Source organism: Taeniopygia guttata, chromosome 3 (genome assembly GCF_048771995.1).
Source record: "Taeniopygia guttata chromosome 3, bTaeGut7.mat, whole genome shotgun sequence".
NCBI lineage: Eukaryota > Metazoa > Chordata > Aves > Passeriformes > Estrildidae > Taeniopygia > Taeniopygia guttata.
Window position 1 is genome coordinate 87,544,693 of NC_133027.1, and position 12,777 is coordinate 87,557,469.

The 12,777-nt window shown below is 44.2% G+C and overlaps 1 protein-coding gene across 4 annotated transcripts; it reads left to right on the top strand.

Annotated features, from left to right (window-relative positions):
* The first annotated feature begins 315 nt into the window (after positions 1-315).
* Positions 316-12,135, top strand: NPHP1 (nephrocystin 1). Of its 4 annotated transcripts, none has more exons than XM_072927343.1 (20): positions 316-632; positions 712-776; positions 1,465-1,525; positions 1,935-2,071; positions 2,401-2,599; positions 2,784-2,885; positions 3,355-3,446; positions 3,567-3,606; positions 3,886-3,970; positions 4,537-4,631; positions 4,924-5,052; positions 5,867-5,941; positions 6,210-6,320; positions 7,232-7,314; positions 8,189-8,265; positions 8,545-8,644; positions 8,752-8,864; positions 10,135-10,208; positions 10,288-10,361; positions 11,656-11,793. In XM_072927343.1, exons 1-19 carry the CDS (start codon positions 420-422, stop codon positions 10,345-10,347), a joined length of 1,911 nt encoding a protein of 636 aa, XP_072783444.1. In that variant the 5' UTR covers positions 316-419; the 3' UTR covers positions 10,348-10,361; positions 11,656-11,793. The 4 variants fall into 4 exon arrangements, with proteins under 4 accessions (XP_072783444.1, XP_032603277.3, XP_030124543.4 ...); XM_032747386.3 differs by having other exon boundaries at positions 318-632; positions 8,548-8,644; positions 10,317-10,361; positions 11,656-12,135; XM_030268683.4 differs by having other exon boundaries at positions 320-632; positions 10,317-10,361; positions 11,656-12,135.
* The last annotated feature ends 642 nt before the right edge of the window (positions 12,136-12,777 follow it).

Genomic DNA, 12,777 nt, shown 5'->3' on the forward strand with positions numbered 1-12,777 from the left:
CTGGAATAAATGTGAAAATGTGCCTTATGGGCACATGTAGCAAGTCCCATTGTGGGTGTGCATGGGGACAATTAAGTGGTGAAAGAGCTCATGCGTTGCCCGGGTGAATGAACAAGTGAAATAAAGGATCAAGAATTCCTCCTGGTGCTTTGGATAAGGAATTGTGGAGGTAGCTGTAGCAAATTCCTTCTTCCCATTGTTAGAGAATGCCAGGAGAATGAGCGCTGGGGGATTCATTGCAGGCTGCCGGTTTTCAGAGGTATTATGGAGTTCTCAAATCTGTGGGGGAGAAAAAGCACTGCCCAGAGCCCCTTAAGGCTTGGTCTTGGATCTTGGAGCTCTTTCCCAAACTTAGCGATCCTGCCATCAGACTGGGTGGTCTCTAGAGGTGCCTTCCAACCCTACTATTCTGTGATTCCATGGCTGGGATCACAAAACATCACATCATTTGTCCCCAGATAAGCGCCGCCGGGGCCGAGGCCGGGCGCGGGGCACGGGGCGCTGCCGGCCCCGCCCCGGGCCCGTCATCATCCGGCGGCGCCGGGGCTGTCCCGTCGCCCGGTGACGATGTCGGAGCGGCGGGCGAGGGGGCCGCTGCAGCGGGTGCAGCGCCGGAGCCGGGAGCTGCGGGCGCAGGTACCGGGGATGTAGCGGGGCCGGTCCCGGTGTCTCGGCGCACCCCGGCCCTGACCGCCCCGTCCCCTTTTCCAGGTGGAGGCGCTGCGGGCGGAGAGCGCGGCTGCAGCCCCCGGGCAGCGCGAGGCCCTTCGGCTGAGGTGAGGGGGATCCCGACCCCCATCCCGAACCCCATCCCTCGATCCCACCGACCGGGCGCTGCCCTCACCCTCTCCTCATGTCGCCTCAGCAGTGTTCGTTCCCTCCATGCCTTTTCCTCTCTTAATTATACAGCTTTCTCCCTGCCCCTTCCCTCTCCTGTTTTCCAGACTGGCTCTTTCCCAGCCCTCTGGAGAAGGGAAGACTGAGGGGGGCTCTCACCAATCCATATCAATATCTCCAAGGCAGGTGCCAAGGGGATGGTGCCAGGCTCTTTCTAGTGGTGCCCAGCAACAGGATGGAGGAGCAATGGCCATAAATTAAAACACAAGATCCACTTCAGCATGAGGGTGGCAGAGAACTGGAAGAGCTGCCCAGGGAGGGTGTGCAGTCTCCCTCTCTGGAGACATCCCAAACCCACCTGGATGCATTCCTGTGTCACCTGCTCAGGATCCTGGTGACCTCCTACTCAGGGTGATCCTGCCTGAGCAGTGGGGTTGGACTGGATGAGCTCCAGAGGTCCATTCCAATCCCAGCTATTTTGGGATTATGTCAAATGCTGCTGTTTGGGCTTGGAATTCTCACCCTGAAGGGACACACAGCGCCTAAAAGGATACCTTTCAGTCAGGAGGTGTGGTTTGGGTCAGAATTTTAAGAAAATACCATCTGCTTGTCTTGCTTTCAATGCAGATGTACACAGCTCAAGGAAGTGGTGGAGGAGAATACAAACACTCTCCGTGGTTTGAAAAAAGTAAGTATGGCGATTAATCTGTGATTTTCTCCAAAATTCACCATGGAAAGTGTTTAAAGAAAATCAATGTTCCATTTTAGATGCCTCAGGAAAAGAGCAGTGCCCAGCACTGCACAATCTCTGCTTGTCATCTCTCAAATTTATATTTTTTATATCCATTTATATAATTTAAAACTCATTTTAATGCTTTATTTTGTCCAAGTCCCAGGTGAAAACCTAATAGAGAATTTCACCTTGGCAGAGTGAGAGGGTAGGAAAATTGTCACTAAAGCGGGAGTGACAGTAGCCCAGGAAGGGAAAAACTTGTAAGGCATGCCTGGAAAACTTATTTTATAGAGGAACTTTGATTATTTGAGCAATTTATTGGGGAACTTTGATTCTTTGGGGCATTTGTTGGGTTCTCTGTCAGGCTGACGAGCCTGCGCCAGTGGGGAATTACAGCCAGAGGAAGGAAGAGGAAGAAAAGCTGTTGCTAAGACTCTCCCAGCAGCTGCAGAAACTCCTTCTTGCCTTGGATCAGGATAGTGTGACAAAGAATTATCCAGGGTGAGTAGCTTAAAGATACAAATGCAACTGGTTTTTTAAAGGATGGCTGGAATGGACCTTGAAAAACCATTATCTCACCCCCTTAATTAGCTGAAAAATAACAGAAGGGTGAAAAAAGAAGGAGAGAAGTAATTTATGACTTGCTAGGATTTTCTCAGGGTGCTGGATAATGGCTGCAATATAAGGTTTGGAGGAGTTTCTTCAGGACAGAGAGCAAAACAGAGGAATGGAAATGCTGTATCTGAATAATGTCCTTGCAGAGGCTTGACAGCATTTCAAAAAGTTTGGTGGGAATCATACTAAAAAATAGTTTGATTTGTTTTGGGTAGGGGTGAGGAACACCAGAAAGGCCCTCATGCAGAAGAGGGAAATGAAGAAGAAGAGGCGAGTGAAGATGAAGAAAGTGATGAAGAAGACACTGAAGAAGAAGAAGAAGATGAGGAGAAGTTGTTGGATGATCCAAATGTTAGAGAATGTGTTGCTGTCGGGAACTTTGATGCCCAGCAGGAAGGGGATCTCACATTTGTGGTAAATATCTCTCTGTAAAGGGTTTTTACTGCAGATCACTCTGAGGTAAGCAGTAACTATAATGAAATCCTATACTTTTGGGATTCAGCCAGCTGTGGGATTTGGGGAGAAATTGGAGTTAAGTCTTTTTAAATTTAAATATTTGCCTGTTTTTTTGTCTCTGTCTCATCCTCCAATGGCAAAGAAAGGTGAAATCCTGCTCATACACGACAAGAAGGCAGATGGCTGGTGGGTAGCTGAAAATTCCAAGGGAGAGAGAGGCCTCGTTCCCAGGACATACCTTGTGGTTGGTGTGCTGCAATCTCTGTCCTAATCTCACCTCTGCTCTTTTATATAGATTAATGATCATATATCTGCACAAAACGGGTTGCAATGCAGTTTTGTGTTTGGAAATAAATAACTGTGTTTTTGTCCATGGTACTGGAGATATCCATCAAAAGCAGCATTTCTATACCTTGTGAAGTTGTGGCAGAGAAGTTTCTTGAATATCAAAGTCGGAATCTTTGTCACTTAAAGGTCAACTCCAAATACTTCAAGCTACTGTGGATTGATTTGGGGTTTTAATAATTTATCTGAAATGGGAGTCTGTGTAAACGTGTGACAATTTTCTGCATCACAGAGAGAAAATCTCCTCTTATAAACTTACTTAATTTATTTTAAACTTATATTAATATGGGCTGTGGTTGGAGAAGGCATTTTTAAGAACAAAACTAGGAAGAAATCAAGCCTTTTGCCATTTTAAATATGAATTCCAGGTTCCTAAGGAAGAGGAAGAAAGCCAGGAGGAGTCAGAAGAACACACAGAAGTGGTGGATGAAACAGCAGATGTAACTGAAATTCAAAAAAGGTAAATGGATTGTCTCAGGTATGGTTGTGAAGCTGCTGCTATTTGGAAACAGAGCAATATTTGGTGGTTAAATTTTTGTTCTTGTGAGGATTTACTATAAATCCCTCTATTTTCTTCCAGAACAGATTCCCACTGGAGTGCTGTCCGAGCTATCATAGAGGTAGGCGCCCCTTAGAATGTAGCTTCGCCTGCCATAGTCTTCATTATTTTGTAAACAAGCTGTGCCTTTTCCCAAATACTGTGTCTAATATCAAAAACCATTGTTCTTAATGAACATCTGTGTTTTGGGAGTTTTTGGTAGCAAGAAATGCCACAAAAATGCTTCAGAAGAGGTGACTGGTGTCTCAAGTTCCTGGTTCTAAACAGAGCTGTAAATTAGGATTAAATTTGCTGTTAAACAACAGGAACAGTATTATCTGTTTTTCTTTGTTTTTACTAGAATGACACTTTGAAGGTACTGACCACTACAGGAGCAGTTCCTGCAGGGTTCCGCCCATCCATGCTTTTCCAGCTCTTGGAAGAAGGTAGGAATTTTGCCTGGCAAGATTCTCAAGTGTCTGTGGTGGCTTTCTCACACTGGTCACCAGCCTGTTGGACCCCTATCCATACTGCTTAATTTTAATTAATTGGCTAACTGGCTATATTTGACTCATCAAATTGTGTATAAAATATTTTTTCCCTTAAATTTTAATTTATCAATGTGAAATCCTGACAAATTTCCTCATGATTTCAAAGCGTTTCTTCATTCCTGTTGGCTTTGCAGGAAATGATGATTTTTTTTGTTTTGTTTTGTTTTAATCTTCCCTTTTTCTCAAAGGTCTTTTCTAGTATCTTCACCAAATATATTGATATTTCATGTTCCGTTAGTCTTTCTGTTTAAAGCTCTTTAATCTCTTTTTAAAATTAAGTTATTGTGCTTTTGAGATGAAACACTTCAGAATGCTCAGAAATAGTAGACAGTGCTCATAGCAGGTAATTCCATAGTTTTGTTTAGTCAAATAGTCAACTGGACATGCATTTTGGGTGTTCTTTCTGGCACAATAAAGACCGTTTGAAAAATGAAGACTTTTTAAGTTTACTGTTGTTGTAGGTGAAGAGTTTCGAGCAAGTTACTATTTGCAGCCTAAGCTTACTCCATCCCAGCTGGCTTTCAAAGACTTGGTGTGGAACTCTGAGAGAAATACTGTGAGTATTGCTCTTAAGTGGGACACAAATTTTATTTGCCTTCTTTCCTTTTGGCTAATGATTATGTCTTAATTTGCACCATTTCTGGTACAAATATTTCTTCTGCTGGGACCTTCTGTCTGTCTCACTAAAACATCCCTGGGCCAGAGCTAAAGGGTTGTGAAGAAATCCTGCTGCTACCAATGCACTGCACTGGGTTTGTGGCTGGGAGAATAACCTCAGTCCATAAACACAAAATGAGACCATGTGGAGAGGGCCCTGTAGGTTTAATCCTCCTTCTGCTGTATTTCAGATCCATCCTAGACCCACCAGAGTGTCCCTGATTGTCACTTTATGCAGCTGCAAGATGATCCCTCTCCCTGGGACTGGCGTGCAGGTCCTCAGCCGGCACGTCCGTCTCTGCCTCTTCGATGGCAGCTGGGTAAGGAATGTATCTGCTTCCCAAAAAAGGGAGCAGGAGGTTTGGAACTTCCAGAATTCTTCAGGTTCTGGTTCTCTCTGTCTCACTCAGAGATACACACACAACCTGCCTCCCAGGCTGCTTTATATATGCTTATATAAGTCTGGTTTGAGCCCACTCATCCAGAATAATGGAACTTTAATGATGAAACAGGCCAGACTGCATTGATGGGCATTGGGCGTGGCCAGGCAAGCACACTCAGCCCAGCTTCCCACCCTTGGTACTCCATAAGGCACTTGACCCCTCCCTTTATCTGCCTTTGGTTTCTCCCTCTCTGCTTTCTTCTCATGGTAAATCAGATGCAGCCCCAAAATGTCCCTGAGCAGTGTGAGGTGAGCCAGGGAGCTGCTCCTGACTCAGGGTGACAGTCATACCCGGCCCCTGAGGCTCAGGGCTGTACTGGGTGGCCCTGGGAGGGGCTGGGGCGGGAGTTCCATTTCTCTGAGTCCCTAATTTTGGGTCCCCCACCTGCCATTGTGTCTCCTGGCTCCTTTGTGTTCCTTGCGATGAGTGTTTCCCTGGGCTGATCTGTCTCCTGGGATGGGCCTGGGAGCAGCTGGGTCAGGGTTAGATTCCTCCATGTGCCCTTGATCCTCTGTTCCTTTGTGTGTGTGCAGAGCAGCTTTTTGTAAAAACATAACCCTGATTATCCAGCAGTTTTCTTCCAGTTGTCTTTGTTGTGTGCAGTGTTGGATCCATCTGCGATAACGCTGCATTTACTGAAAGCAGCAGGGCTTTCTAGAAAAACTTGCCTTAGCATTTTTCCCCACTTTAGGTGCTGAGTAACATTCACACAGTGAGAGCCACGTGGCTGCCTAAAAATCCTCAGACTTGGACTTTTTCTCCAAGGGTAGGTGACACAGCCCCTGGCTGTTTACAGCTTCTTCCTTCAGTGTCACTAAAGTGTTCCTTGGTGGCACAGCTGTGCTCCATGGAAAGACAAAAAGGGGAGCAAGATTTTGACTGGAATTTGTTCTCTCTTCATTTTTATATGCAGTGGAATTATGTCTGAGATCTTGTGTTGAGTGGGGGATGTGCTTGATGGCCTTTAAAAATCAAGATTTTTTTGTTTTTATAGGTACATTAACTTTTTTTTCCCCTCCCTCTCTCTTTATCAGGTGATGGGCATCTTACCCAGCTTGCTTGATGGTGACTCTTTTGTCAGGTCCAACTCTCTGTCTTCAGATATTGGGATATTGTTTGAGCTTGGCATCACGTACAAGTGCAATGTGAGTGTGGGGAGGTGCAGTGGAAATGACTCCAAGGGCAGATTTATAAAGGGAATCAGCTGTTCTCAGTTAGAGAATAGGACTAGAGAATATCCCTCATTAGAGAACAGGATTACCTGGAAGGAGCCTACAGGAAAGATGGACAGAGACTTTTCACAAGCTCCTGTAGTGATAGGACAAGGAGGAATGACTTTCCACTATCAGAGGGCAGGAATAGATGGGGTATTGGGAAGGAATTCTTCTCTGTGAGGTTGGTGAAGCCCTGGCACAGATTGCTCAGAGAAGCTGTGGCTGCCTCTGGATCCCTGAAAGTGTCCAAAGCCAGGCTGGACGGGGCTTGGAGCAACCTGGGATAGTGGAATATATCTCTGCCCATGGCAGGGGGTGGAACGAGATGATCCTAAAAATCCCTTCCAACCCAAACCATTCTGGGATTCTCTGATGCGTGAATATCCCTAATTAGAGAGTAAAAATCCCTCTGACTCATAGACATGAGTGTCCCTGTACCAACACTGAAATAACTTGTGCCAAAGATCCCATACCATGGGATCACAATGGACTAGCTCTCTCTTCACTCCTGCAGTTTTCCATCTCTGTGATTTATTTCAGAATAATGTCCTGTACAGTTGGAAAACTAAAGTTTTAACTGTTTCAGCAGCATGGACAGTGGTTCCAGCTCTAGTTTATACAGATAGAACCTATCCATCTGGGATATGCTGCTGGAAAGCACAACAGGTAGTAAGACAATAGATGGTAAAGCCAGAAAAACTACCCTCAGAGAAGGCAGATTGTGATTTTTAAACATACAAGGGTGAAAGAAGAAAAGGGGATAACTACAACAGTTCTCATGTGGTTCAGTCACTCGTTCTAGGTCAGCTGCTCAAATAATTTACATTTCTCTTTTTTTCTAGTCAACAGGTGAAAGAGGAGAGCTGAGCTGTGGCTGGGCCTTTCTGAAGCTTTTCACTTCCAGTGGGGTTCCTGTTCCTTCCAAGTGAGTTTGTTGCCTTTTCCTGCTCCCCCTGTATTTACACAGATGTATATACATCTGTTTTAGACTGAGAGTTAAGCTCATCTTTCATACTTAGACACCTCTGGGGCAGGGGGCATCCAGACCAGTCCTTTATGATTCTGGCTCTTCTTTGCCACATTTTCCCTTTCCCATGTGAAAACTGGGAGACTGGTTCCCAGGACCTGGCGTCAGGTAGGAGTTGTGAATGAATTGCTCTTGGAGTGTGAATTATATATTGCAGCTGATTTATGATTAGTGGGTCCAGTCATCTGAAAGAATAATAAAGTGTGTATTTTTTTATTTTATTAAATGTCGGAAAACTTTCTGGTTATTGACAGAAATAATTCATTGTAGCTCAGACTTTCAAGACTTGTTTTTTTCCAACTATTCGTAGACATATATATATTGTGTATATGTATTCTGAATTTATCTGGGTTACAGCTCAAAAACAAATACCCACAGGACACCTCTACTCTACTCTACTGTTCTAGAATTCTCTATATCTCTTCTAAGTCTGATTTTTAAAATATTGTTCTACTATTTCATTAAGTAAGTATGGTATTACAGATTAAATTTCATGCTTGTTTCAGCAGTGACTTACTCTTGGCAGAACTGGGGCTACATTATCCATTAACAAATTTTAAATATGGAAGATTTTAATTGTTGAAGTAGTGATTCCTCAAAACCATTTTAGTGAAACAATTGCTAAATTCCATACAAGAAAAATATTTGGGCTGTGGAAAAGAAAGAATGTTGTTAATAGCTTTTAAAATAACTGATCTCCTAGTACAATTAAATTCCAAAACTAGTTGAATTCCCAATATCATATGGGCTTCAAATTTATCTTTATTGACAGGATGTATGAGCTGGTCCTGAGTGGTGGCACTCCTTATGAGAGAGGCATTGAGGTTGACCCATCAATATCAAGAAGAGGTGTGGTTTATTTTCAATATAATATAAACATAATAATGTGATTAATGCTGCATTTCCTTCACAACAGTCCCCACAGCCTGGTTTGGGTTTTTGTGTATTTCATGTTTTTGCACGTATTTCATTATTTATCTGCTTTTGCCTTGGCTGTGGGGAGCTGGGTGCTACCAGGCTAACTAAACTCGAAAGAGTTCTCAACCCAGTGAAATGCTCATTTTTGTAATATAATTATTACTGTTGTTTCAAACTGACTTTTTGAATCTGGGCTGTCTCTTCCTGCAGCAGGCTCTGGGGTTTTTCAGCAGTTTATGAGCCTCAGGAAGCAACCTGTGCTTCTGGTGAAAGTGAAGTCACCAAGTGTGCATTCAAAAGACATCCTAAAGTGAGTCCTTGTGGTTCCATAAAATGAATAAGTATTCCACATAGCCTAGAGAAATCTGCAGTGTTTGCAATGAAAACCTCAACTGCTGTCCCTTATTTTCCCAACAGTTTTCTCCCTGAAACATTAGTTGGGGGCATGTGCTACATCCATCTCCTGGTGTTTTATCGGCAAATCCTTGGAGATGCCCTCCTGAAGGACAGGACGAGCATGCAAAGCACAGGTGAGCACTGGAGGAAGATCAGGTTCATCCAGGGAATGACTCTTGCCAGGTCTCCCTTTGGTAAGAGATGTTTTTGGCACTCAGTCTGAGTTATCCTCTTTATTTTTAGTTTTTAATTATTATTTACTTACCAACAGTAGGGAGAGACAGAAGTTGGAGAATTCTAGATTAAGAACTCAGTGTCTTGCCCTGATTATGCAACAGAACTAATGATAGTTTATAGCCTTCTCCATTTTAAAACCAACTTGAAATTAAAAAAAATTACATTTCTTAACTGTACTGTGTATGAATTTATATAGGTGAGAACTGCTACACTTACCTGATTTGATCTTCTTAATTTAGGACAGTACATCGGGCTGACAACCTCTCCTGGAGTTAAATTGCATCCCTTTGGATTCAGACTTCATTTGAAGTCATTGAAAGGCTTTATCCCAGGAGTTGTTCTGGTAGCTGTGCAACTAAAGAAGATTTCTATTATTTCAAAATCCACCATAGCTTTAGGAATAGACAATTGAAAATGTCTGTTCTACTTCCCAGAAGTCATCAGTCCTGGCTGTTATCCCCAAAATGTTTGAGCATTAGTAAATGGTTTATGTTTACCAAACTTGCCATCAGCTTTAAGGTGAAGGAACAAGTGTACATTCGATATTTGAAATCACATGGCAACGAAAACACTTCAGCCAAAATCCTGCTCTCTGTCACTTAGAATCTTACCCACAGTCTCATTAATTAAAATAATCACAGGAGCAGAGTGATTTCTCATGGAAGTGACCCAAAAAGCATCAGGATACCTGTGCAGTGGAATATGTGCTCCATTGGGAAAATTCACTGTGCAGTTGGTTCCTGGTTCTCCTAAAATGCCACACCAGACGTGCCAGGGTGAGGTAGAACCCAAGTGTGTTTATCCATAACATCCAAACTAAGCAGCACAATTGCAGGTGTGTATAAAAAAAGACAGGTGCAGAAATGAGGGAAAACATCTCTGACAGGTAAATCAGGAAGGGCTCGTTTGCTGGCATTCCCAATAAACAGCACTGGGGTTTGTGTGTCTCCTCTCCTGGTTTAACTGTCTCTCAGCCACTGAGAATTGGCTGCAGTCAGAACAGTTTTTAGGGAGTTCTCTTACTTTCACTGCTCTGGAGAGCTGTCACAGCTCATTTTCCCTTTGGAATAATCCAACAGGAGAGGATGTGCTTGCTGAATAACTGAATGTGCCAATACTTTGAAAACTGATTCTTCCTTAGCCTTGAATGTGTTTGTTTTGTTTCAGACTTAATCTGTAATCCTGTTCTAGCAACTTTCCCTCAACTCCTGGATCAGCCAGACCTGATGGATGCACTTCGGGTATGTTACCTTGTCAGGATTTCCAGGCAAAATTTAAGGAGTTTTTTTTTTAGTCCTGGGAGAAGACAATGTTCTTCAGCCTTGCTCTGATTGTACATTTCATTTTAGAGTGCCTGGGCAGACAAAGAAAGAACATTGAAGAGAATTGAGAAGGTAACAAACTACAGGTTTTTCTTTTCATATATTCAGGGTAATTCCAACTAGCTGCTCCCTGCCGCTGCAATTGGTGTTTAGTTTTTCCTTTCACCATACATCTGTTTAGAAATTAAAGATATGTAAATGAAGTTCTCAACATTTCTCACCCAGATTTATAACAGTAAATCAGGAGCAGGAGGAAAATTTGTAACTTTTTATTTCAGTGTTGTTAAGGGGGAACCTGTTACAGGTCGGTACCCAGAATGGCTCCCTGTCAAGATGTGCTTCCAAGAATCAGCTGGTAAAAGCTTTCCATGGATACAAAAAGGGGCTGTGTATGCCCACAAAATCGTCTTCCCTCCTCTGAACTCTGAGCTTCAGTCCTTCCACAATCTGCTTCGGAGAAGGCCCCCTAAATTCCTCAGATCTCCCTACCCCAGAGAGTTGTAATCTCACGTTTTGGCACGTAGAGAGCTGGAGAGCTGACCTGGTTGTCCCCATACTCACCCATACTTTGTCTTATGTCCTGTGCCCTGGACAGAGAGCAGCAGCAGGAACTGAATGAGAAAGCCATCCGGGATTTCCTGGAAGCAGCAGTGGGACATTTCATTCCCTATACATGCTCCTGACTCGATGCACAAGGATAGCTCCCTGTTTATGCAGAACACCTGCTGAGTCAGAGCAGCTTTTTCAGGGCCATTCATCCAAAAGGAGAGCAGATCTGCTCACAGAATTGGCAACTCCCCGGGATCCCAGAACCATCTAGTTCTACCTGAGTGGCATGTGCCACTCCCACGGGAGGATTGCTGCCTGCTGAATGCTCACCCCTCGCATGGTTCTATGAGGCTGAGCTTTGAAACGCTCCCTGCCAGGCACAGCACTCCTGGGGCTGCGACACTCTGGACTTGGATCTTTCCTGTGTGTTTGATAATTGACCGGGCTGATCCTTTGTCTCTGGGTTTTCCAGACTGATCTTCACGGGGGAACACACAGGTCACACTGTGCACAAAGAGAGGGACAACAGTGCCCAAGGGCAGTATCATCTCTGGCTCCAAGGAGTGGGATTGGAGCCATGCTCCACCTAGGACAGCAGGGAAAGAGAGGAGTTTGGGCTTCCAGGGCAGGGAGGATGTGGCACTGCTTTTAAGAAATATAAATGCCTCACAACAAAGGGCTCTCAGTGCCTGTAGTTTGTGGGAAGGCTGGCAGAGTTCAGGGTGCAGATTTGTGGATATGCTGGAGGCACTTTGGAAAAGTGCTTGGCAACACCACATGTTTGCACTGAGGTATTTTCAAACACTCTTCTCTGCAGAGAGATCAAGAATTTCTGAAGTCTGCGTTTGTCCTGGTGTACCACAACTCTGTGTTCCCTCTGCTCTGCTCCACGTTCCTTCCCAGCTACAGATGGGCTGAGGAAGAGGTGGAATTATCTCGCTGGAAGGTGATCCATGACTTCCTGAAAAGGAGCCAGGAGAAGGACGGCGCGCTGGAGTACCTGCTGTCATCAGAAAACACCCACAGAGCCTTTGACATCTCAGAGCTGGCCTATGATTTCTTAGGAGAAGTGAAGGAAAACAATCCTGGAGAATGAACAATTCAGGCTCTCTAAGGACATAGTAACAATAAAATTAAATTCTTACCAAAGAGATTGTGTAGGAGCTGAATTGTAATGGATATTTTAGCACTATTAAGATTTTGAGAGAGATTAAATTTTATCTGTTTATCTACTGGAAATTATATTTTAAATTTTTAACTTTGCAGCATTAAACAAGGCTCTGGTTTCCTGTTACTACCTGTTGTAGCCATGTCAGGTATTATATTTTGCCAAAGTTGAAGTAGCCCTTTTCTCCTCTCTTGCAGCTTCCAATTAATTTCCAGTGTTGTTTTAATGAGTGAACAAAAGGCTCTTTGTCCCAGTCCCCCAGCAGCCTGGGAGCAGGGAAGGGAAAGAGCAGCGTTCTTTAAGAATACTGCTGAACAAGGGCAGCCAGCTTAAGGGAAGAATTCTCTCTTGTCCAACCAGTGACCAGTAGGTTGCTCCATTTTTAGATTGTTTGCCTGTTCTTCTCCCCCACTCAGAAGGCTGGGTTACTCCCAGGAATGTACCTGACCCAACACAAATAGCAGCTGGTGGGAATCCTGGGAATGCTGTGTTTCCCCAGGATTATTTCCTCTGCTGACCCCTGAGCGCCTTGTGACCACAGGCTCAGTGTGCTGCCCATTCCCAGGGGGAAGTGATCAATCCACTTTCTCTTTTGTGCTGGAGCATTTGGATGCTTCCTGCAGGGCGATGGGGACATTACCACTGAATCACACCTGGATTTAAGACCAGGCCAGGCTCAGTTTTGTCTGGCGAGATTTGAAACGATTTTTGAAGACCTCCGCTGCATGGAGCCAAAACCAGCTCCCACTGGAGTATTTGTAAACAGGAGCC

Bases quoted from the DNA above. Each gene is read 5' to 3' on its own strand.
- NPHP1 (XM_030268683.4), top strand. From the start codon at position 420: ATGGCTGGGATCACAAAACATCACATCATTTGTCCCCAGATAAGCGCC. The intron at 2,600-2,783 runs GTAAATATCTCT...CCAATGGCAAAG, and splicing joins AAGGGGATCTCACATTTGTG to AAAGGTGAAATCCTGCTCAT. The intron at 3,607-3,885 runs GTAGGCGCCCCT...TGTTTTTACTAG, and splicing joins CTGTCCGAGCTATCATAGAG to AATGACACTTTGAAGGTACT.